The following is a 21813-nucleotide window of genomic DNA, read 5'->3' on the forward strand; positions in this document are numbered from 1 at the left end:
GATCCAATAATACTAAGCAGTTCAAGATATATCTATTCCAAACTGTTAAATAGAGAAACAAAGAAAAGATGGGTCATTTAAGAAAACTAACATCACCCACTCGTTCTACTTATTGCTTGTAAAAAAAAGGGTTGTTTTGAGTCATCATTCAAACACACAGAACATGGAGGCATTTTTTAGCCACCTCCAAAGTCCCAACGATCAGAAACACAATAATAAGATTGTTGTCTTCATCGTGAATAGACGCATATCGCTGTAGTTTATATCATTTGGGGTCGGCAAAGAAGCCATTGATGCTTGGCATGATCTCTGGTGATTTGCCGCGGACGAATTTTCTGAGGCTGTGCTCCTTATATTTCTCTCCCTCCTCAAAGTTATCCAATATTCCCGCTGCCCTATTTTCCTTACTAACCCTGAATAACAAAGATTAGATGTAAATGTGATTATCATACCATTAGAATTACAGAATGATGAGCACATATACGCAAAGGTGAGAAGGTAACAAATATAGTCCAGATCAATGATAATCCATATACATAAATGAAATAAAAAAGGAACTAGCCCAAGACTGACAACCGGTGAGTAATCTAGCTATTTTATTATCGATAAACACATAATCACGCCTTACTTAAATTTTCTACATAAAAGTTAAATCAAAGAGCCAACCGAATTTTCCTTTTTGGAGATAAAACAAATAGTTGTTAACATGCATTGATGAAGTAAATAAGTCGGACAGAACAACACCATAGTGATTTTATAGTACCTGAAAACACTCATGTTACGCAACCCTCAGAGCAAAGCGAAAACTCTTCCATATCAGATACCAGTGGAGAATCAAGTTGCCTTTAAACTACTCATAACAGATGGATTCCACGACCTCTCATATAATAGCTTCCTGCCACATATAGACTAACTCACGTTGTACGGAAGGAAGCTACTCCATTTTTTCTTCAACTCAGCGAGTCGGGGAAAGCAGAAGTTGTTGCTGTAAGTGCAGGTTTAGAAAAGACAATGGAGTTGGGTATTAAGAAGTTAGTGGCCCGTTGTGATTGTCAAGCAATCGAACCATGGCATCAGTTATTAAGATGAGTAACTTTGTTGGACTAGCTCTATTTTCTGAAAGATGCTAAAAACTAATCTCCAGTTAAAGATTTTGAAAAACAGCTTCTGTTCCTAGACATTTTTATATTTGGGCTCATCCGTAAGCTAATTGGGGGTAGTCGTGATGGTAATGGGGCTCAATAGGAGAAAAACTCCCAGTCCCAGTTGAATCAAGTGCTAATCAGTTTAAGTAACCTCAGTATGCTTCTTCTTTTTTATGAAAGTAAACATTATTTGTAAACTGTAGATCAGATTTTACAATTCCATAACCATCCCACCTACCTATGGTCAACAATCACTCAAAAAGTCCAATTTCGCTGAAATTCTGGTCTTGCTACTAGGCCAACTAAATTATTTTTGATCGGGTCTAATTAATCTGATCAAACTATATTTTGACATAAAAACATGAAAATGATATCTACTCTTTTTAAAGGCCTAACTGAATTGACCATATTAATCGGTTCTATGTCCGATCTAGATACACATAAAAAATAAAGAATATGGTACCTGACTTCAGGGTTGCCAGTGATATTACGTATCAACTGAAATCCACATATTCCTAGAGCAAGTCCCATAGTAGCAAACAAAGGATAAGCCTGTGCCGCAACATACATACACAAGATTTGAATCTTCTAATAGACATAACAAAACTCATGCCATGAACAAAACAAAAAAATAAAAATAAAAAGACCCACCTCGGGCCTGAGCCATCTCTTGACGGTGGTAGGAGAAACCATTTTTGGATTTTTTTAAGGTGGAGGCTGCAAGAAGACTCAAAAGAGAGAGCAGATGAAACAATAAAGAATGGTGTGCTGGGTTTGTTTTATGGTGGGGTGTTGTTTACTTTATTTGACCAACCTAACCCTGGAGTCTTGACAGCTTGCACACTCTGTCCGTTTCTTTATTGGTCGGTTTTTGGTCTTTTTACAACTGGGCAAAATTCAACTAATCGATGGTCAGGATTTTTAATAAATTTCTAGAAGAACACGCAAACCAAAAATACGTCTCTTTTATAACCCAGAAAAAAACTCTTACCCGTGATCCATTACACGCATGGCCCATTACACAAGCCCTCAATTCTAGCAAAACAAAAGGCCACAACTACGCTTCTGTCAGAAAATTAATAACTCCACCCGGATTGACCCTGGTCTGCATGACCGATGCTGCATCTCAACTATAAATAAGTTCTCCAAATAAATTTATTTGTGAACACCCATACTTGAAGTTTTGAGAAAAATTGATTGATGCTTGTGTTTGCTTTAAGGATTTTGTGTCGGATTGTCAAAAAAATAAAATATAGAAGAATCAAGCTATTGTGTTTATTAGGCCTTGCTCCAATCGAAAATTTGTCATTCCTATAACTCGAGGGCAAGTTATTTTAAAGAATGAGAGAATGATGTAGAACATAGAGCTTATACATAAGTTTATTGTCTAATTATGTTTAGTAAATCTAAGTATACTAAAAATAAATTGTATATATATATATATATAATTTAAGAACGGGGCTATATATATAGATATATGTCCCGCTCTTAAACGGACTTTATCTAAATATTAAAATTTCCGAAATAAAATTCACGGTCCCTCAAAACCCAAAATCTCTCTCGATCTTTCTCTCTCTTATTCTCTCTCCCATCTCTTTCGTTAGAAACTAACTTCTCTTCTTCCATCTTCACTCCAACTGAAACCTATAACCGTAAAAGCAGCAAAGGATATATATAGTGGTTTTACCAAAAAATAACCAAATTATTATAGGAATGTGGCATCGGCGAAAAAGATAAAGCAAATGCAGAGAAATTATGTAAAGTTGCGTTATGGTGTACTTAACTAAAGCACCAAAATAGACTCGACATGAGCAGTGTGGTGAAGATGCTCCAGGGTGAAATACAACTTCAGAAGCCACCACATCCGTTTCCTTTCTATGATTCTTTGCCTGAAAACAGCATGATAGGTGGTTTCCCAAGAGCACTCCCAAAATTCTCTCCCGCCTTTTCTGAAGTGTATGTATCACTAGTTATGATTTTCTGTCTTCTTTTACCGTCTAGAACCATTGGAGGCTTAAGTTGGTTATTGCTCCCCTGAACTTGAGCCTACAATGCTTTTGAAATATTCTGCTAGTTCAACTGATCTTGTGTATTTTAGTGTCAATTATGCATATACCAAACGGTACAACTTTTTCCATGAAGTAAGCATTCTCATTACTTAAACTTTCTCTAAAATGATTATGGAATAACAACATTGATATATTTTACCTTAACAAGCAACTATGTGCTTTTTTATATTAGCTACAAATAACTGGCCAAATTAATCCTTCTACTTTCAGCCTATATGAGGAAGAAAATCAAGAGAGAGAAGCAATTACAACCAATAAGGACTTCGGTTCCTACATTCCAAGTCCATTGCAACAGGTTGTTGGCCTTCTAGCAACAAGTCAAGTTCCAGGTTCCTACAGAGGTTCTTCTAGGCTTCTGCCACCAGCAGCAGTACATACATCTTCTCATTATCATCCCCTGCAAGTTCAGCAAGGAGGACCACTAGGTGCTGGTGGTCAGGAAGTGGGAGGTGCAAGTAACTTGCATAATCGTCTTAGAGCCGCAGCTAACAGTTCTACCCAGGTTGCAAGATCACCACCCACCATACCTGTTCAACTCCAAGCACCTGGATCATCTTTTCCAATGATTGTCGACAGGCATAGGGGGGTAAAAACAGCACATGTTGCAAGATCTAATGTCTTGAACGAATTGCCATCAGATCAGAACTGGAGGCCTGTTGGTCGAATGAGAGGAGCTCTATCTGGTCAGGCTTATTCTGCTGCTCTTAGCCAGTATATGGTTCAGCCAACTCAATTGGTTCAAGCTGCATCACCACCACCATATACAGCGCCGCCTTTTAGTGTTTCTCAGCAACTCCAGATACTTCCAACAACATTAATTCCCATGGATCTTCACAGCAGGCTCAAACAAGGACTAGAGGTGCTGCAGCCGGACAGGGGCATCATCCCTAGTCATCCTCTAATTGTAGTCATTTGTATGGATGTGCAAATTTTTGTCAGCTGTAGATTGTAGGGTCAATTCAGTTAACATCTTGTAAAGGTTTTGGATTTGGAGGTAGTGATTAGTCTAGTGATTGTAAGTGTTTTTTGGTAAAGCGGGGGAAAATGTTTGTTCTGTATCGTGTGCTCTATCTACATGGAGCTTTGTTTCAATGATTTGCATGATTTCTAGAATAATAGCTTCTAAGTTTCATGGTTTAATTTTTCTGGTATTACAAACACCAATAGCTTCTTAGAATCTGAAAATATGGTGCTTATACCTACAAGGAAGAAGTACAATGTTTCAGTTTGGAAGCCGAGTTTGATGTATCAGAAAATGGCTGCTCTATCCAAATTTCATTGTCTAGTATGTGAAATTTGCAATTAAGATGGAATTCAATATGTGAACCAAGCAAAACCATGCATTGGCTTAAGTAACTGGTTGATAATAGATATAAGAAACCTTCTTCCTAGCTGAAGTGCTGAACAAATCTGCAATTCACTCGTCAACAACAGGTCAACAGTTCAGAGACTCGGACTTTTTTGAAACCAGAATTGAAGTAGCCTGGACAAGATAGTTCATAGAAGCAACAAATGCACAAAGCAATATGAGTATTAAGTAGCCGACAGCGCCCAACTATTATTTAAATTCATCAAGTATGTCAAACGCCAACCACTGAGATTTTTGTGCTGATTAACATGGTTTACTCCATCAGAAGCATAACTCTGAAAATTACTTCTGACAGGCCAAGCTGCCCAACTACTATATATAGCGCTCCATCCTATAATCTTGATGCATGTTGTTAGGGTCGGTTGCCTTGTTAACTTACTTGGCAATTCAATGACCAAGCTCGCTTGTGCTATGGGCTATGGGCACTCCCCTGTATGCATTTTATAGGTTCAAATTTATTTCAGTCCAAGTTATTGATAGTGCTGAGTGCATTACCTCATTCCTTATCTTTTTGAAAATAAAGTACCAGATTCACTCGGTCACTCAGATTTCATATTTCATATCAGCATCATCCATACATAACATATGGGGTAAATACTAGTTGTGAGACATAAACCTTCGACTCCAGTACTAAAGAGATGTTCAACTAGCTTTACACTGGAAATGTTGAGTTCTTCAATTATGTAACTTTTGAATCCCATCGAGTAAAATTTCTAGTTTACCCTCTTCTTCCAACTTCATTAGTTCAACAGCTCCACCTATAAACCTTCCTTTTACAAACACCGCTGGAAACTGTTCTTTCCCCAACGCCTCTCTCAGTTGGTACATGTGGTGTCCAAACATTCGCTCATCAATCTTAACATGATGTAATTGTAATATTGAACGGACTTGCTCGCATTCGTAATAGATCGTCCTTCCCAAGTCCGAAGTTGTGTAAATAATAACAGTATTTTCCTCTTCACCACGAGGGAACTTCCTTGCAAATGGTTTGAGAATCTCTTCTACTTCTCTCCTTCTAGTTAGTTTGTCAGAAAGCGTAAGCGTCTTGAACTTTTTGGTAGGTGCTTTTTCATTTGATGAAATTGCTTGGCCACTACTTCTGAGGTTTGGAGACGGAGAAGGAACCTTCATGTAAACTGGAGTTCCCTCAAGAACGTGGCTGAAAAGGTAAGAGTTAATTTGCAAGTATAACAACATAGCTCAATTAAGAAATAAAAACATTAACATTCTACTCTTCATTCAATAAAGACAAATTTCATAGCTCGTGAGCCTACTTACCTCTCAACTGGAGTGCTCTTAAGCAGTGGTGGCTTCAAAGTGTATGTAGGAACCGAAGTCCTTATTGGTTGTAATTGCTTCTCTCTCTTGATTTTCTTCCTCATACAGGCTGAAAGTAGAAGGATTAATTTGGCCAGTTATTTGTAGCTAATATAAAAAAGCACATAGTTGCTTATTAAGGTAAAATATATCAATGTTGTTATTCCATAATCATTTTAGATAAAGTTTAAGTAATGAGAATGCTTACTTCATGGAAAAAGTTGTACCGTTTGGTATATGCATAATTGACACTAAAATACACAAGATCAGTTGAACTAGCAGAATATTTCAAAAGCACTGCAGGCTCAAGTTCAGGGGAGCAATAACCAACTTAAGCCTCCAATGGTTCCAGACGGTAAAAGAAGACAGAAAATCATAACTAGTGATACATACACTTCAGAAAAGGCGGGAGAGAATTTTGGGAGTGCTCTTGGGAAACCACCTATCATGTTGTTTTCAGGCGAAGAATCAAAGAAAGGAAACGGATTTGGTGCCTTCTGAAGTTGTATTTCACCCTGGAGCATCTTCACCACACTGCTCATGTCGGGTCTATTTTGGTGCTTTAGTTGAGTACACCATAACACAACTTTACATAATTTCTCTACATTTGCTTTATCTTTTTCGCCGATGCCACATTCCTATAATAATTTGTTTTTTTTTTGGTAAAACTACTATATATATCCTTTGCTGCTTTTACGATTGTAGGTTTCAGTTGGAGTGAAGATGGAAGAAGAGAAATTAGTTTCTAACGAAAGAGATGGGAGAGAGAATAAGAGAGAAAGATTGAGAGAGAGATTTTGGGTTTTGAGGGACCGTGGATTTTATTTCGCAAAATTTCAATATTTAGATAAAATTCGTTTAAGTACATCCGTTTAAGAGCGAGACTATATATATATGCAGTAATTCTCTAAAAAGTAGCTATTTAAGTTAACTTAAAATAAGTACGTACTTACAACTTCACCTACAAAATTAATTTAAACCTAATTTTTTGTGGTTATGAAGCACTCACCATAATGAGTATCTTCCCAAAATATCAACTCATTTGGAAACTTATAACATAGATTAAAATTGTTGTTATCTTTAAAAAGAAATCTAACAGTCCAGAAATGTTGAATTTTTGTAATCGTTTTTTGCCAATGTTAGAGGTTTCCAAATGAGCTGAAATTTTGTAGAGATGATCTTAATATTGAGTATATCATATACACAAAAAAATAGATTTAAATTCATTTTGTAAGTGAAGTTTTACTTACACACTTATTTTAAAGTTAACTTAAGTAACTACTTTTTAGAGAATGATTGATATACAGTCATTCTCTAAAAAGTAGCTAGTTAACTTAAAATAAGTACGTAGGTAAAATTTTACCTATAAAATTAATTCAACCCCAATGTTTTGTGGATATGATATACTCACTATAAAGATCATCTCCATAAAATTACAGCTCATTTGGAAGCCTTCAACATTAGCAAAATATTATTGCAAAAACTCAACATTTCTAGACCGTTAGATTTCTTTTTTAGATGAAGTTTTGCTAAAGTTAAGTTAAGGGGGATATTAATATCAAGATATGCATGTAGTAGTGTAGTGCATTCTCAGCGTACTAAATAAATTAAGGAATCCATTTTGTGGCTTAAAATTGATGTGTTAATAAGGAAATGATGCAAACACCATGCGTGTTTTCATTTAAGAAAAAGTGGCTTAAAAACACCATTTGGTATTATGCTTGTGAGTACTTATGTTGCCCCTCTTTGTTGCAGGAAAAGGTGTGCTTCATGAACTAGAGATGCTCATATATGATCTAGTAGGTGTTCTGATGACTGCAGACACAAGTACATTACAATGTCAGGATGAACATATCTGTGATGGTTTGATACATGAAAATGTATGTCTAATAACTTTATGTTTTCCTAGTTCTCATAGTTTTGGTATGCGACTGTATAGGGTGTTTTTAATCACTGAAAAAGACTACATGGACTCTAAGATTAAAGTCAGTTTTCATTACTGAAGTTGTCACTCAACATCAACTAAAAGTTAAAGAAAAATAAATGTTTGACTTAGTCCACTCCCTTCGCTTTCCCAAGTGTCTAGCCTCGCCCTCAAGTCTTTACCATTTTGTAGGATTTCCACCTCGCATTATTCTAGGAAAGGTTCACAAAGTTTGTTATCGTAAAAGGATTGAAAATTACTTGTGTTTCTTTCAAGACTAGTAGTAGTAAGAAATTCTTTAGTATCCTCAAAAGTAGAGAGCTAAGTAAATGTTAGTTGGTACCACAAAACTCAATTTTCTTTTGGTTGAGGTACTGGTACTTCAAATCTAATTTATCTGTCATTTTTTTTTTGTAGGAAGGAATGGAATCTACCCCTCATACGAAACCTATGTTGGAGAGAACAATGACAATCGATCCCCACTAAGATAGCTTGTCTATGGACACTCCAAACTCTAATCAAATCTAATTAAGCTTTCACTACAACCAACAACCACCAACCACAAGCCTAAGCTATGGAGCGAACAACCACAAACCTAAACTATGGAATCAACAACCACAACAAACAATAACAATGTAGAGTAAAACTATAACACAAGATGTAACGTGGTTCAGCCAATAATGCCTACTTCTACAAGAGCAAATCCTTTATAAGATTAGGAAGGGTGATTACAATCACTTCTCTCAAGTCTCTCCAACACTTACTAGATCTCTCTTCTTGTATCTCTCTCATTACAAGCTTATTTCTTTGTATGGGTTTCCTCTCAATTTTGGTGACTCTCAAAATTGTTTTTTTTTCTCTCTCTCTTTTTGGGTATGAAACCCTAACTTCTTTTATATACTATGCTAAAATTTTGGTGAGCCATAAAATTTTGGTTCATCTCGGTTTAACAACAAAAAATCGAAACTTTGCTCTTCTTCTCACATGGTAAGGGACACCCAACAATCTCCCCTTCTCGAGCCATGAGGGGGATACCTCCACGCATTCCCAAATCAATAGGAGAAGTGTGCTACCAATCCGGCAATAGCACAACAAACATCAAACTTGCCCTTCGGCAAATTAAAACTTTGGTCATCATATTTGACCCATTCTTGTCGGTATATTTCTTCTCAATGCACAATCGCTTATCTTCGAGAACTTATCTAATCTAATGGTAACACACATGTATGTGTTTGGATATAGAATGAAAACTCGGATTCTTGCTCAAATGGATGGCGCTCTGACTATCACAAAGAACCGCAAACTGTTTCTGCTTTTGCCCTAGTTCATTGAAGAACCTCTTCATCCATAACAGCTCTTTGCAACACTCAGTAGTTGCAATATACTTGACTTCTGTAGTGGAGAGGGCAACACACTTTTACAACTTTGATTGCCAAGAAACGGTTCCCCTTACAAATGTAAATAGATAGCCGGAAGTGGACTTCATCGAGTTGACATCACCTGCCATGTATTCATCTGTGTAGCCTTCAACTAAGGTCATACTCCTACCAAAAAACAAACACGCCTTGGAAGTGCCCTTGAGGTATCTTAATATCCACTTAACACCTTCCCAATGCTCTTTACCCGGATTTGACAGAAATCGACTTACAACACTAACGGCGAAAGCAATATCCGGTCTTGCATTGTACACACCATTGCATATATCAAGCTGCCCACTACGGATGCATAAGGAATCTTTTACATTTCTTTCTTCTCATGCTCACCCTTCAGACACTTAGCTTTAGTCATGTGGAATTGGCCACAAAGCAGACAACTCATCAGCTACGCTAGATCCATGTTGAATCTCTTCAACACCTTCTCAATATAACTTTCTTGAGAAAGCCATAACTTTCCACTCTTTCTATTATGAGTGATCTGTATACCAAGTATATATTTTGCTTGACCCAAATCCTTCATCTCAAAGGACTTACTTAAGTCTTTATTTAACTTGGATATCTTATTGATGTTTTGGCCAACTATCAGCATATCATCCACATACAACAAGAGCACTATGAAATCCCCATCTGGAAACTTATGAACAAACACACAATGCTCAAAAGTAGACTTCTTGTAGCCATACTTCACCATAAAGAACTCAAACTTCATGTACCACTGTCTCGGTGGCTGCTTCAACCCATACAAACTATTTGTCAGCTTGCATACCATGTGCTCCTTGCATTTAACCTTAAAACCCTCTATCTGGTCCATGTAGATAGCATCTTCCTCAAGATCACCATGAAGAAAATTAGTCTTAACATCTAGTTGCTCAACCTCTAGGTTCATACTTCTAGCCAAACCCAATACCACCCTGATAAAAGTCATCTTAACCACCGGAGAAAAAATTTCATCAAAGTCAATACCTTTCCTCTGACCGAATCCCTTCATAACAAGGTGAGCTTTGTGCCTTGGATGTGGATTACTTTCTTCATGCTTGACTTTATTTGAACACCCACTTGTTCTTGAGATCTTTTCTTCCTTTCGATTTCTCAACTAAGTCATAGGTGTGATTCTAATGCAAAGAAACCATATCATTTTGCATGGCCTTTAACCATTTCTCTCCGTTTGTACCTTCAAGAAACTCTTGATAGTACATAGGTTCTCTACCATTAGACATACGTATGTGGTGGGTATCTGTTTGAAACTTGTCTTTCTTTCTCAGATTTCCTTACCTCATCTTCTTGTGGCTCAGGATGATGCAATTCTTCTTGTTCATGCATTTTATCTTCATCTTCTATCTCAATAGGTTCAATCCCATCATAAACAATAGGATTATCATATATCATGAGCCTCAAACACATGGTTCTCTGCATTCTCAATGCCATCTGTCGCTTATTCCACTATCGGAACTTTCAGTTCTAAATCAATGAGGTCATCAACAAAAGCTTTTAGCTTCTCCCCATTCTCGAAGTCCTTTATTGTCTAATATTCCTAGAACACAACATCTCGACTTCGGATTACCTTCTTGTTAGTCGGTTGATAAAACTTGTAACCAAACTTCTCATCCCCATAACCAAGAAAAATGCATACACTACACCAAAACAGCTTTTTTCAAATAATTTTAGTGACACTATTTTGGTGTCACAAATATGGAGTCACAGTTTGGCGTCAATTATTTTTGTGACGCCATTTTGACTTCACAAATATTTGTGACACCATTTTGACATTTCAAATATATTTTGTGACGCCGTTTTGGCGTGACAAATTAGTGACGCCAAAATGGCGACACAAAACATAGTGACACCATTTTGACGTCATAAATTAGTGACGCCAAAATGGTGTCAGAAATATTTGTGAAGTCAAAATGGCGTCACAAATTTTGTGACGTCGTTTTGGCGACACAAAATATATTTTGGAAAATAATAATAATAATAATTGGTTGCTATACATCCACATCCACCAGTGGATGTATAACAACCAATTATTATTATTATTATTATTATTATTCAAGATACAACTAACTAGCCCTAGCCACCACCGGTTGCTATATGTACAACTCTTTGAAAAAATAGTCCATTCCATAAAATACACAATCACACCGTCAATCCTATTTAAGAATAAAACATTCATTCCATCACTCAAAATTATCAAGTCACTTGTAAACACCAAGTACTTTAATTTTCCAAGCGAAAAAGTACATTACATTATGCTTACAACTAGCTAGAAAGAAAGTCTTCTTATTAGAAAGTGTCCAAGTGGCAATATTGACCACCTCCATCCTTCAAGGTCGGCAACAAACAAATGCCACATGCATTACATGTTTCATTAAACAAAAGAGTTTAGATAGACTTCTACCTTAAAATGTAACGAGAGATATATACAACAATAGGTTCACTTATACTAATTAAAACTAAGTGACATAGTTTCTAGTCTACCAAATTAGTAACATAGCAAGAAGGTAACCATGCCACTAGGATATCAAAGAAGCTATAGGCCATTACTGTCACATCCCGAATTTCGATAGAATTCAAAAAAATAATATTTGTTCCCGACTCTTCGATTTTTGAGGTGTGATGCACTCTCCACTTCCAAAAACCCATAATCAGTTTAAATACGCGGATAATTAAAAACCAATAAAAATTTCAAATTAAACAAAAGTCCTCTTCGTTACAAAAATTCACAAATCTGATTAAGTTACAAATCTCTTTTCAATAACTCTTTATTTAAAATTATAAATGAAAATACAAATAACATTGTCTCAACTGAAAAATCTATATCACCTCAAGGGAAAACAAAACTTATCTTGAAATGCGACGCTAACGCAAACCACAAGTAGCAACCAACCTTCTTCAACACTAAACATGTCAAGACTTATCAACTATGTTAATTTAATGAACACACCCGATAAGTAAACATGCAAATCGGGTCAATATTATAAAAATGTTGGTGTGAGTAGCCCTACAATACAACATATACTTATACATATATATACACACTAAATAAGGCAGTTAGTTCCTCCACCGAGGTGCCTTAACATCCAACGAATAATACAACATTCTTAACTACAATAAGTAAGGCAGGTAGTTCCTCCACTGAGGTGCCTTAACTTCCCAACAATAATACAAAGGCATTTAGTTCCTCCACCGAGGCGCCCTAGGTTCTAACTAAACTAATAACCAGCCAAACATATTTTATACTTACCGCATTTCATGCTCAATTACAGAGTGGGTCGTCTCTGCACAAGTAATTAGGTTGACCCACCCTTCTGCAAAACTATATACAATCATATCTTTAAAGATATATCATTAACTAACACATTACCATAATTATATTATTTAAGGCTTTCTTTGCGTGTCCCTAAAATCACGTCGTATCTATATCTTACCTAATTTCCTTGGCTACCACCATCGCTTCCTAACGCCGAACATGTACATCCACATGCCTCCCCTCACATAATGAACCACTCCGTGCGTAACTACCCTGAGCGGGATGCCGCACACCAAATAACCCTCACACGAAAGCCATTATGTGAGTACTACCATTATACGGCATAAAATATCGCGCATCTCGTTCTAATTTTGCGAACGGAATAATCAAGCCACTATTCGGCTACGCCAGAAGGGCCATTCAGATTCACTGAAACGTCCGAAGGGCCAATCATATTACTTACGCCCGAAGGGCCATTCAGATTCACTGAAACGCCAGAAGGGCCAATCATATCACATACGCCCATCACTAGGGCCAAATTACATGAGTTGTGGTAGCTAGGTTCTAGGATTTTCGTTACGTAATTTATTCAGATGTCATACATTTATATCTCAGAATAATTCTTATTCTATCTCATGCCAGTATACTTAATTGTACTGAAGCTCAACGTTTCTCATTATAATACAATCCCCATTATCACGTGCCAATACTATTCATTGCACGATATCCAAATATCTCTATATCAAATCTTGAAACTTATTATTTCACGTGCTAATTATATCTTGCACTACACCATATGGAATATCTCAAGCCTTTATAAATACTACCATTCATTTAAGTAGCAACTCATAATAGTAATCAATCATTTAATGTATTCGTTCAATATATTTATGTGAACTCAATTCACCATCAAAGCCCAATACTAAAGTCCATGAATCTGAGTCCATGTGTAGTTTAATTCTCATAAAAATGTATATATCTAAGTTTTATAAGAATTCTCATCTTGTTACATGCCAACATTTATATTATTTACACACTACTCACGTCAAATCTTAATTAGATAATGACAAACAAGGTTATCTAATTTTCGAAAATATTTTATTACTACATTTGTCCATATTCTTAAATATGTAAAAATCTGGAAAAAGTCAACATTTCACAGTCAACGGTCAACGGTCAATGTCAAAGTCAACCTGTCATTGCCAAAGTCAAACTGTCGTTTCCATGTGTGCATGGCTCATGAGCTCATGACTAAGGAAATAGTTCTAACCCAACTAGCCAAGCCCAAACCTAAACCTTAGAACTCGACCCCAAAAGTCTAAACATTTAAAGACCCAATTAGATCTATTTTAAGTTATATGGACCGACCCAAAACAAACTTGAAACTGGCCCAAAGAAAACTATTTGGTTTCGGCCCAAACCAACTAAAAATGAAACTGAAACTGGCCCAAAACACAAATAGGATCGGCCCAAAGAATTAACTGAGACTGGCCCAAAAACTTAAACTGAAACCGGCCCAAAAACTAAAGTATAGAAATTGGCCCAAAACACTAATTAGTTCAGCCCAAAACAAAAGAATAGAATCCGGCCCAACAAAACAAAATAACTCAGTCCCGGCCCAAGCCCAACTAAGGCCCAACCGGTCATCTTCCTCATCAGCAGCTCTCTCCTCCACCACCAGCCACCACCGGTCCTCCAAACTAACGGAAATAGTTCGGTTTTGAACTCCAAAAAAAACCCAACCTCTAGACATAACCAAAATGCGATTCCCCTTACATCCTAAAACCGAGTTCGACTCCATTACTGCCCTGCCCAAAGCTTCCACCGATCATACACCATCACACCCAACTCTGGCCACCATAAACCCATCGATTTTAATCTAGGTACAAAACCCTACAACTCTAATCAACACAAAACTCGATTTGCTTCCATCACTCACTTTTTCCCCAAACGGGATCGCGCCACCATTACTGCCTGTTCAAAGCTTCAACAACACCTACCCAATCAACCAACAACCAACCTCCATCCCTTGATCCCGCGACATCAACCAACAACCCAAACAACAACAGGATACACACTATACCAGTTCAAATCATATAGAGGACGATTCATTACTTTGGGGCTTTAGCCGCCATTAATAGTTAAGCTTCAACAAATCAAATTCCAGAGCTTTCAGTAATTAAGCAACTTAATATAATGACATCTAACCAGTTAACCTTTCGGTAGATTAAGAAAATAAGTGGAACAAAAACTGAACGGAAAACTCTAACAGTAAAACTTTTTAGTCGTAGCCATACATCTCCAGTTTTTGGTGAAAACGAAAAAAACATAACTATTCACCTGTATTAAAACTCGACGAATCCCTCATCGTCCGAATCATCGCGCTCTAACGCTCTAGCAATCAAGCTTTTATCTCCGCCTCTATTTTTATTTTATTTTTATCTCAAAATCCTATTCTCTAGAAAAATATGAATATATAATCGGGTTTGAAACCTAAGCCCAACACAGACTCCGGCTAAGAAATTAGGCCCATATATCTCAAATCAAATCCAGCAAATTTTAAATAAATAATTAAATTAATTAATTAATAAATAAATACATATTTTAAATACGGGCGTTACAATTACTATTTGACAACACAACACTAATACACAGTAAAGCACCTATGGGAGCCTTTTTAGCCCTAGAAGCTATATGAACAACAAGGTGACATATATACAACTAAACGGGTACTGCCTTTACCTTCTAGTATATAGGCTGGTGTCATATGACATGGAAACTGGCTTACATTATAACAGATTAGAGTGGCATAAGTTCCAACTTCCAACCTTGGTTAAAGTATCAATGTAGAAAACGAAAGGAAGAAATAAAGCAAAACCTTGAGGTTCAACTCAATAAAAGAATGCACTAACAAACCATCGACACTACTAACAGTAAAACAATCCTAAACCACTTTTTTTTCCTATTCTTCTATTATCCAAAATATAGAGCTACACAGTTAACCACCACATCAGTTTTCCTTTATCAAATTCAAAGACAACTAACAAAGATTAAATAATGTTGATTTGTAAAGTGTATTCTACCGAGAAATTGGTTGTGGTAGTGGGACCCCAGTACTTCAAAGCAGCTAGATCATAATCCCTTGTTGCTTTATCTTCCTTGTCATATACACTTGAAATATACAACAGAAATAAGTACAACTATATTCAATTTCCATAATATCAAGTACTTAACAATTGAACAAAGAATATAATAAACCACTTAGCCAAATACATTGTAGAGCAACAGTAAAGATCCCACCATTATCCAACATGTTCAAGCAAAATAAGAGAAGGAGAGAAGTAGCTAGTTAAAAGCATGTCTCCAATTCAAGCCAAAACAACAGTCAAAGAAGCAAAACCAATATAAAGTCACCTTAATTTTTAATTTCACATTCTAAACAACAAGAATGAGCAATGAGCTTATCAACAAGTGAATTATGTCATTTCACTTAATCTTTTTAATTAAAAAAGACAATAAAATAACAGACACCCCCACACACATTTTTTTTTTATCCGAGAGAAGTGCTTGGTCAGTAGCTAACAACCCCATTTTGTTCTCCAAATTCCCGTAATATGAGTGATCAAATGTGAACGGTGTGGTGACATCGAATGGTACAACGACGCCTGCATTACCACCATAATGAGGGCAGGACATTTTTAAGGCCTTTAAGAGCCTTGGGTCAATGGAAGGGTCGGGTTTCTTAGTTCCCTGATGGTCGTAGAGTTGACTGAGAAAGTGCTCACAGTGAGAGAAACCAATTGTGTGGGCGCCTGAAAGAGCCACTAGGTCTTGCAGGTTTAGTCCTTTTGAGGCAAAGAATTTAAGAAGCTCATCGATTGTTGAGTTGGCTCTTGGGATGTTTGAGCTCACTCTTGATGCCAGAGAAAATTTTCCGTCCCACCTCCCTGTCTTCACTTGATAATAAGGACCACCTACCTGTGTCATAGATTGGAATTATTATTGGTAATCTTCATCAAGTTAACTCGAAATCAGAACACCACTCACCTTAACAGGCGAAGGAATGAATGTTAACCTTAGATTAAGCTTTACCAATCAAAAGGACAGGATTTTGATTTTTAAGTGCCATGACAGTAGATAATGAACTATAATGAAAAAGTAATCCCCTCCTACTAATTAACTAGCCAATCTGAAGTTGTACTTGGTGAAAAAATAAAAATGCTTTCAAGATTACTCACAAATGGACAAGAATACAACTGTTTGTTAAACCGAGTGGTCAATGAGAGTCATCGGTCACTTGAACAAAAAATCTTTGTGAGGTCTGAAACTTCCCCTTCCCTCCCACATAATTTTCTTAAAAAAAAACCTTAATAGATTGATGCCATCAAACCATATTCAGCACTTAGCCAAATGTAATCTACTTAACTGTAGAATCTGAATAATGTTAGTGTGTCTTGAAGCTGTTAAGGAACAATCTGATGAGGCAAACTTGGTGTAGTGTCCTACATATGATCATTCAATTATTTTTGGGTAGTTGTGTGCCTTTTGTTGTTTTTTTCTGCCCAGAAAATGACAAAACAATCCTACTTGAGAAACCAACTCCACAAACTGCCAGCTCTCATATATGCACGGAAAAGATCTACACGAATGCCACTCTATTTTAAAGTAGTACTAAACTACTAACTTTTCACTGTAATGTAATCATGTAATGTGTATAATATAGTGTGGAATCATAATGTTGTAGACTTCTAGAAAACATATATGGACCTGGGAGGCAACATAAGATAAGTTGGCAGGATTTGGGTTGATTGTTGAAGGCGACAATGAATGTGACGAAAAGGAAATCAAGTATCTAGTCGTTCCACCATAGAGGAGATGTTCAACCTACATTTGATGGCAACATACATCACTATTTTACGTCATGCAGACATTATATACGACGTCAAAAAGGCGAATGACACAATCTCTACATCAACTCTAAAATTGTATTTTGTTGGAAACTTAGCCTTAAATATTCTATAGGCATATCGATCAGATGAATGAAATTATAGTACAAGATAACTAATTACCAAGTGAACGAAGTCTCTGGCAGTAATGGCCACAATGTCAGCACAAGAAACAATACCAGGGCACTTGCTCTCCACCAAGGCTTTAGCGTTCTTTATACCATCAAACACCTCCACTACCAAATGCTTGTTATCCTGCGCATCCTTCTTTGCTAAAACTGCACTCCTTGCCTTCGTCGATATAAGAATAGACCCATCGCAACCCTATAAAACAACAAATACAACAAAAAATTCAATTCTCAGTCATTACTACTGTGGTCCTTTGCTATAATAGTATAATGCACCAGAATGACACTTGTGTTGAACAGTATACAGACACTCATAAATCATAATCACAAAATGGCGCAAAGTGCATGCTAGTGTTAGAGACACATTATGTATCAATGCTACTTGATTTGTGGACTGGACTACGGGTGCATGTTAGCTTCAGATTACACAAAATTCTATATTGCACATTAGAAGTAAATCAACACTTCAACAGTTCAACAAAAGCAGTCATGAAAGAAGAGTCGAATTGTAGATTATTACCTTGATGAAGCAGTCATGGAAAAAAAGACGAATCATTGCTGGTGCCGAAACTAGTGCTTCTTTGAATTGTTGAGATGTCACTGATCCTACCAGTTGTTCAAGGTGAGGACAAGAAATGGAGTAAAAATCGACTTTTAGAGGGTGTCGTGGAAGGGTTGTGGCAAAAGACTTTAAAGTGTGTAGGACAACAAGAACAAGAACAGAATTTGTGAAGATGGACATGGTTAAGATTTACATTCCAGCTTTGAAAGAGCACTGAAGAATAATGTGAAGTATATACATATGTAAGTGAAACTATAAATGAATATAGAGCCAAATATTTAAAAATGGGGGACAGACCAGCTAAAAACACACACAAGTGGGGAGAATTTGGTAATGGCCTGGCTATTAAATCTTTGGGAGTGTAGAGAAAGACATGAGTATATTAACTGATGTGAAGAACAAGAAGAAACGCCTCGCTCACTTGGGAAATGATTACATGCATGACCCCATCAGTCCATCTCTCCATTAGATTTGATAATGTGAGTGCATAATGTTATGTCAGGAAGTGGAAGCTGATATTGTAAGTCTATGATTCAAAACTCACATGATTTTGTAGTTGTGATCATTACAAAAAGGGCAACAAAACATAATCATTCAAGCAAATTACACAGGATCTAGAATAATAAACTTCCAAAGAGAAAATTTCATGATCTTTACCTGCTCAGCCTTTGAAGCTGAAGCTAGCAACAACCATTCCTCTCTTCTAAGCATTCCTGTAAAACTAATATCTCTTCCTCCATATCTCTTGCTCTTGCTATGCTACCTACAAAATCATTCACCTTCTTAATTGAGCGCAAGAGAGAGATATACCTCAGTAGCAAGGTATTTGGAAGAACCCCAGCCCCACCACCAACATGTTCAGTTTATTTACTGGATTTCAAAAATCGAGCAGCAGCACCAACACCTTTGTTGGTCGTCGATGTTGCTGATATAGCTGCTCTGCTGACATGAGTTATAGAAATTATATTATACTCAATGGCTCACTTTAAACATTGATAAATTAGAAAAAGAAGTTTTCAACCTATAGAAGTGAAACTGACATACATACAGCCAATATTCACTTTCAAAAAAACTTTAAAGAAATCAAAGCTGCTAATTGATATTAAAACACACGGGTTTAATTCCTACCTAATGATAGATTGAGAGAGTGGTAACCGCTGCTGCTCCTTGGTCTCGCTCACTCGCTTCTCTTTCTTCTGGAGAACTACAAATGCTAATGAATTGAAAATAAGTTGGAACTTGTTTTTCTTTTGATACAGCTGAAATTCAAAACGATAAAATTTAAAACTCAATCAACAAGAAATTTATAAACCCTAGAAAGCGAATTCAAGAATTACAAAACCAAAATAGCGAAAAACAAAATTGAACTTCGTCGAAAGTAGTAGTATGGAACTATGGATACCTTAAAAGATCGTAGCCAACCTTGCACAAACGGCGGCACTTGTGTTCTCATCTTCATCGAACCATCCAATCTCAAATGTTAACACCTTTGCAAGCATTTTCTCTCGTATCCGTATGGTCAAGCCTTCTCTCATGATAGCAAAGTTGTAATGTTGGAGGAGATTGAACATAACTGCGACAATTAGGAACATGAATCAATAGAATCTGGTCTCTGATTTGACCATGCAGTATCTTGGATAAAAAAACACTGTGATCATTGTTCCCAAGTAGAAGAAATGTGCCGGTTGAACAGCTCCAAAACTAATTGCACCCAGGCACCCAAGAGCTGCATTTTTCCATTCAGGTGCATTCATTTGCAACAAGCGCCACTGCGAAGGTGGAGGATAGGTTAAGGCTTTCAAATTTCCTTCAGCTGGAATATCATAGTGATTAGTTTGGATGGAGAATGCTGGACTCATTGTATATGCTGGGCTGAAGGGGTATGCAGGACTCATGGCATAAGCGGGGCTGATTTGCCTACTTGACCTCGCACTGACTGGACTTGGCATGGGCATCATTCTATGCTGACTGCTACCCTCTGTCTGAAAATGAGGGGGTTGATTAAATTCATTCTTACCCGATTGTGGAAGGAACACCATTTTAGAGTAGGCACCACCTTCTCCATTGTTCATACTTGATAAAAGTAAAAACTATAGTTTTACCTACTCTTAACTAGTTATACTATGAATAACTAAAACTAAATGCTTTTTACACTATTGATCAAATTTCTACTCATTATCGTTTAATATGTGGAGTAGAGAATTCGTTCCACTCCTAGCTCGTTTAGATGTAACGTTTCCTAGTTTATATAATTCTAACAAAATCAATGAGAGTAACGTAATGAAATTATACTAAGATGGTGATTTAACTAATTTGGATGTTATGATTTAAACTACGGCAATTCGATGTGAATATGGGAAGGAATTAGGGAAATTTGATTCCATATTGATTCGACTTAATAAACTAGCATAGAATTTGTTGTAATCCTAATCTTTACATTTTCACGTAAAGGTTGGGTATTTCTAATCCCTAATTATTCATGGCAATTTCTACCAACTAATAATTAGCATGTGAAGCAATTAAACCCATTCTCATGGTGAACTAATTACTTTCTAGAGTGAAATAGATTATCATAACTATATCTACACTAACAAAATCAAGTCTTCATCAAAGCTTCCTCAAACCCCTCTAATGGTGGTTTAGCTTTGATTCATCAAACTATCATTCATGGAATAAGAACAATAAGAACAAAACATTATTGAAAGAATAATAATTACTTCATTAATCTAATTGAAGAGTTTAAGAATTCAAACTGTATTAAAACTGAATTAAAACTAACTTAAAACTAAGTTTATGAATAACCAACTATATATCAAGAGTGATGCCTTAGTCCTCTTTATATATAAGAGGGATAGGTCTACAAATTCGTGCATGGGCTTTGGAGCCATGTTTTGGACCATAAAATCGACCCCAAAACTTGACTACTTCGGTCCAAAAAGGGTTTCTCTATTGAAAATTACTGCAACAGCCTTTTCGTCCACTTCTGCTCCTCTGATTGGGTCAAAACTTGGACCATTAGAAAGCTCTTTCCGAGCCGGTCGTTTTGACATATGGTAGGCCCAATTCTGAGATTTGCGTCTGTAGATACGGTCCTCGGAAGTTCTGCTGACTTTTATGCGCTATTTCTGCCCGCGTTGACTTTGACTTTTCAGCTTTGACCGGGATTTACAAAGGCTTTTTCTCCTTAAACCTTGGCCTTTAATCATAGAACTTCTTATCAACCAACCTTTGCTCCGTTATCTCGCAAAAGGGACACATTTTTGCACATAATTGACTCTAATGCCTGAAATACATAAAAACACGTAAACAACACTAACTCTTATTTATTAATCACATAATCGGTCTAAAAGTAATATTGTTAAAGGGTTAAAACTACAGTTTTGTGTTCTTATCAAAACACCCCCAAACAGCATTTTGCTTGTCCTCAAGCAAATACGAGAAATTAAAATAAGTGACAAAAAATAGAGTTCTAACTAGTCTCGTTTCGCCGAGTGCGATTGCACTGACCATATGCAACAAGGCATTAAACCACTAAGAATTTCCTAGTGGACGAGTTATAGCCTCGTGAGAGTTTTCCAGTAAAGGTACTCACAAACGTCATCTATACTACAAAGACTAAGAAATAAAACTATTGTTTCCTTACTTATTCTCAGATATATATCCATCTCAC

General features: G+C 36.6%; 4 protein-coding genes across 15 annotated transcripts; 1 reads left to right on the top strand and 3 right to left on the bottom strand.

Moving 5' to 3' along the window:
• Nucleotides 1–7: 7 nt before the first annotated feature.
• LOC147497845 (uncharacterized) lies at nucleotides 8–2151 on the bottom strand. Its single transcript, XM_086560153.1, has 3 exons — nucleotides 1797–2151; nucleotides 1609–1697; nucleotides 8–413 (listed from the first exon to the last, which is right to left on the bottom strand). The coding sequence occupies exons 1-3, from the start codon at nucleotides 1836–1838 to the stop codon at nucleotides 266–268; spliced, it is 279 nt and encodes a 92-aa protein (XP_086416279.1). The 5' UTR covers nucleotides 1839–2151; the 3' UTR covers nucleotides 8–265.
• Nucleotides 2152–2685: 534 nt separating this feature from the next.
• On the top strand, nucleotides 2686–4309 carry LOC147497846 (uncharacterized). The gene is made up of 2 exons (XM_086558997.1): nucleotides 2686–3101; nucleotides 3425–4309. Exons 1-2 carry the CDS (start codon nucleotides 2953–2955, stop codon nucleotides 4164–4166), a joined length of 891 nt encoding a protein of 296 aa, XP_086415123.1. The 5' UTR covers nucleotides 2686–2952; the 3' UTR covers nucleotides 4167–4309.
• An 809-nt stretch (nucleotides 4310–5118) lies between these two features.
• On the bottom strand, nucleotides 5119–6694 carry LOC147497847 (uncharacterized). Of its 2 annotated transcripts, XM_086558999.1 has the most exons (3): nucleotides 6294–6694; nucleotides 5862–5970; nucleotides 5119–5742 (listed from the first exon to the last, which is right to left on the bottom strand). In XM_086558999.1, exons 2-3 carry the CDS (start codon nucleotides 5963–5965, stop codon nucleotides 5259–5261), a joined length of 588 nt encoding a protein of 195 aa, XP_086415125.1. In that variant the 5' UTR covers nucleotides 5966–5970; nucleotides 6294–6694; the 3' UTR covers nucleotides 5119–5258. The 2 variants fall into 2 exon arrangements, with proteins under 2 accessions (XP_086415125.1, XP_086415124.1); XM_086558998.1 differs by having other exon boundaries at nucleotides 5862–6694.
• A 9203-nt stretch (nucleotides 6695–15897) lies between these two features.
• Nucleotides 15898–20203, bottom strand: LOC147497848 (peroxidase 19-like). Of its 11 annotated transcripts, none has more exons than XM_086560164.1 (6): nucleotides 19546–20201; nucleotides 19272–19402; nucleotides 18801–18906; nucleotides 18102–18187; nucleotides 17577–17777; nucleotides 15898–16485 (listed from the first exon to the last, which is right to left on the bottom strand). In XM_086560164.1, the coding sequence occupies exons 4-6, from the start codon at nucleotides 18135–18137 to the stop codon at nucleotides 15994–15996; spliced, it is 729 nt and encodes a 242-aa protein (XP_086416290.1). In that variant the 5' UTR covers nucleotides 18138–18187; nucleotides 18801–18906; nucleotides 19272–19402; nucleotides 19546–20201; the 3' UTR covers nucleotides 15898–15993. The 11 variants fall into 11 exon arrangements, with proteins under 11 accessions (XP_086416290.1, XP_086416289.1, XP_086416288.1 ...); XM_086560163.1 differs by having other exon boundaries at nucleotides 18102–18181; nucleotides 18801–19082; XM_086560162.1 differs by having other exon boundaries at nucleotides 18801–19082.
• Between the last annotated feature and the right edge of the window lie 1610 nt (nucleotides 20204–21813).

Source organism: Coptis chinensis, chromosome 5 (assembly GCF_015680905.1).
Source record: "Coptis chinensis isolate HL-2020 chromosome 5, ASM1568090v1, whole genome shotgun sequence".
NCBI classification, from domain to species: Eukaryota; Viridiplantae; Streptophyta; class Magnoliopsida; order Ranunculales; family Ranunculaceae; genus Coptis; species Coptis chinensis.

What these genes read in the sequence shown, in the direction of transcription:
- LOC147497847 (XM_086558999.1), bottom strand. Translation starts at nt 5,965, where the DNA reads ATGAGGAAGAAAATCAAGAGAGAGAAGCAATTACAACCAATAAGGACT. An exon ending in AAGAGCACTCCAGTTGAGAG is followed by an intron (nt 5,743 to 5,861) that starts GTAAGTAGGCTC and finishes TTACCTTTTCAG; the next exon opens with CCACGTTCTTGAGGGAACTC.
- LOC147497846 (XM_086558997.1), top strand. Translation starts at nt 2,953, where the DNA reads ATGAGCAGTGTGGTGAAGATGCTCCAGGGTGAAATACAACTTCAGAAG. An exon ending in TCTCCCGCCTTTTCTGAAGT is followed by an intron (nt 3,102 to 3,424) that starts GTATGTATCACT and finishes TTCTACTTTCAG; the next exon opens with CCTATATGAGGAAGAAAATC.
- LOC147497848 (XM_086560159.1), bottom strand. Translation starts at nt 18,323, where the DNA reads ATGTCCATCTTCACAAATTCTGTTCTTGTTCTTGTTGTCCTACACACT. An exon ending in TCCATGACTGCTTCATCAAG is followed by an intron (nt 17,778 to 18,101) that starts GTAATAATCTAC and finishes GTTGTTTTATAG; the next exon opens with GGTTGCGATGGGTCTATTCT. An exon ending in CCAGAGACTTCGTTCACTTG is followed by an intron (nt 16,486 to 17,576) that starts GTAATTAGTTAT and finishes TCTATGACACAG; the next exon opens with GTAGGTGGTCCTTATTATCA.
- LOC147497845 (XM_086560153.1), bottom strand. Translation starts at nt 1,838, where the DNA reads ATGGTTTCTCCTACCACCGTCAAGAGATGGCTCAGGCCCGAG. An exon ending in AGAGATGGCTCAGGCCCGAG is followed by an intron (nt 1,698 to 1,796) that starts GTGGGTCTTTTT and finishes GTTGCGGCACAG; the next exon opens with GCTTATCCTTTGTTTGCTAC. An exon ending in ACTGGCAACCCTGAAGTCAG is followed by an intron (nt 414 to 1,608) that starts GTACCATATTCT and finishes TTTGTTATTCAG; the next exon opens with GGTTAGTAAGGAAAATAGGG.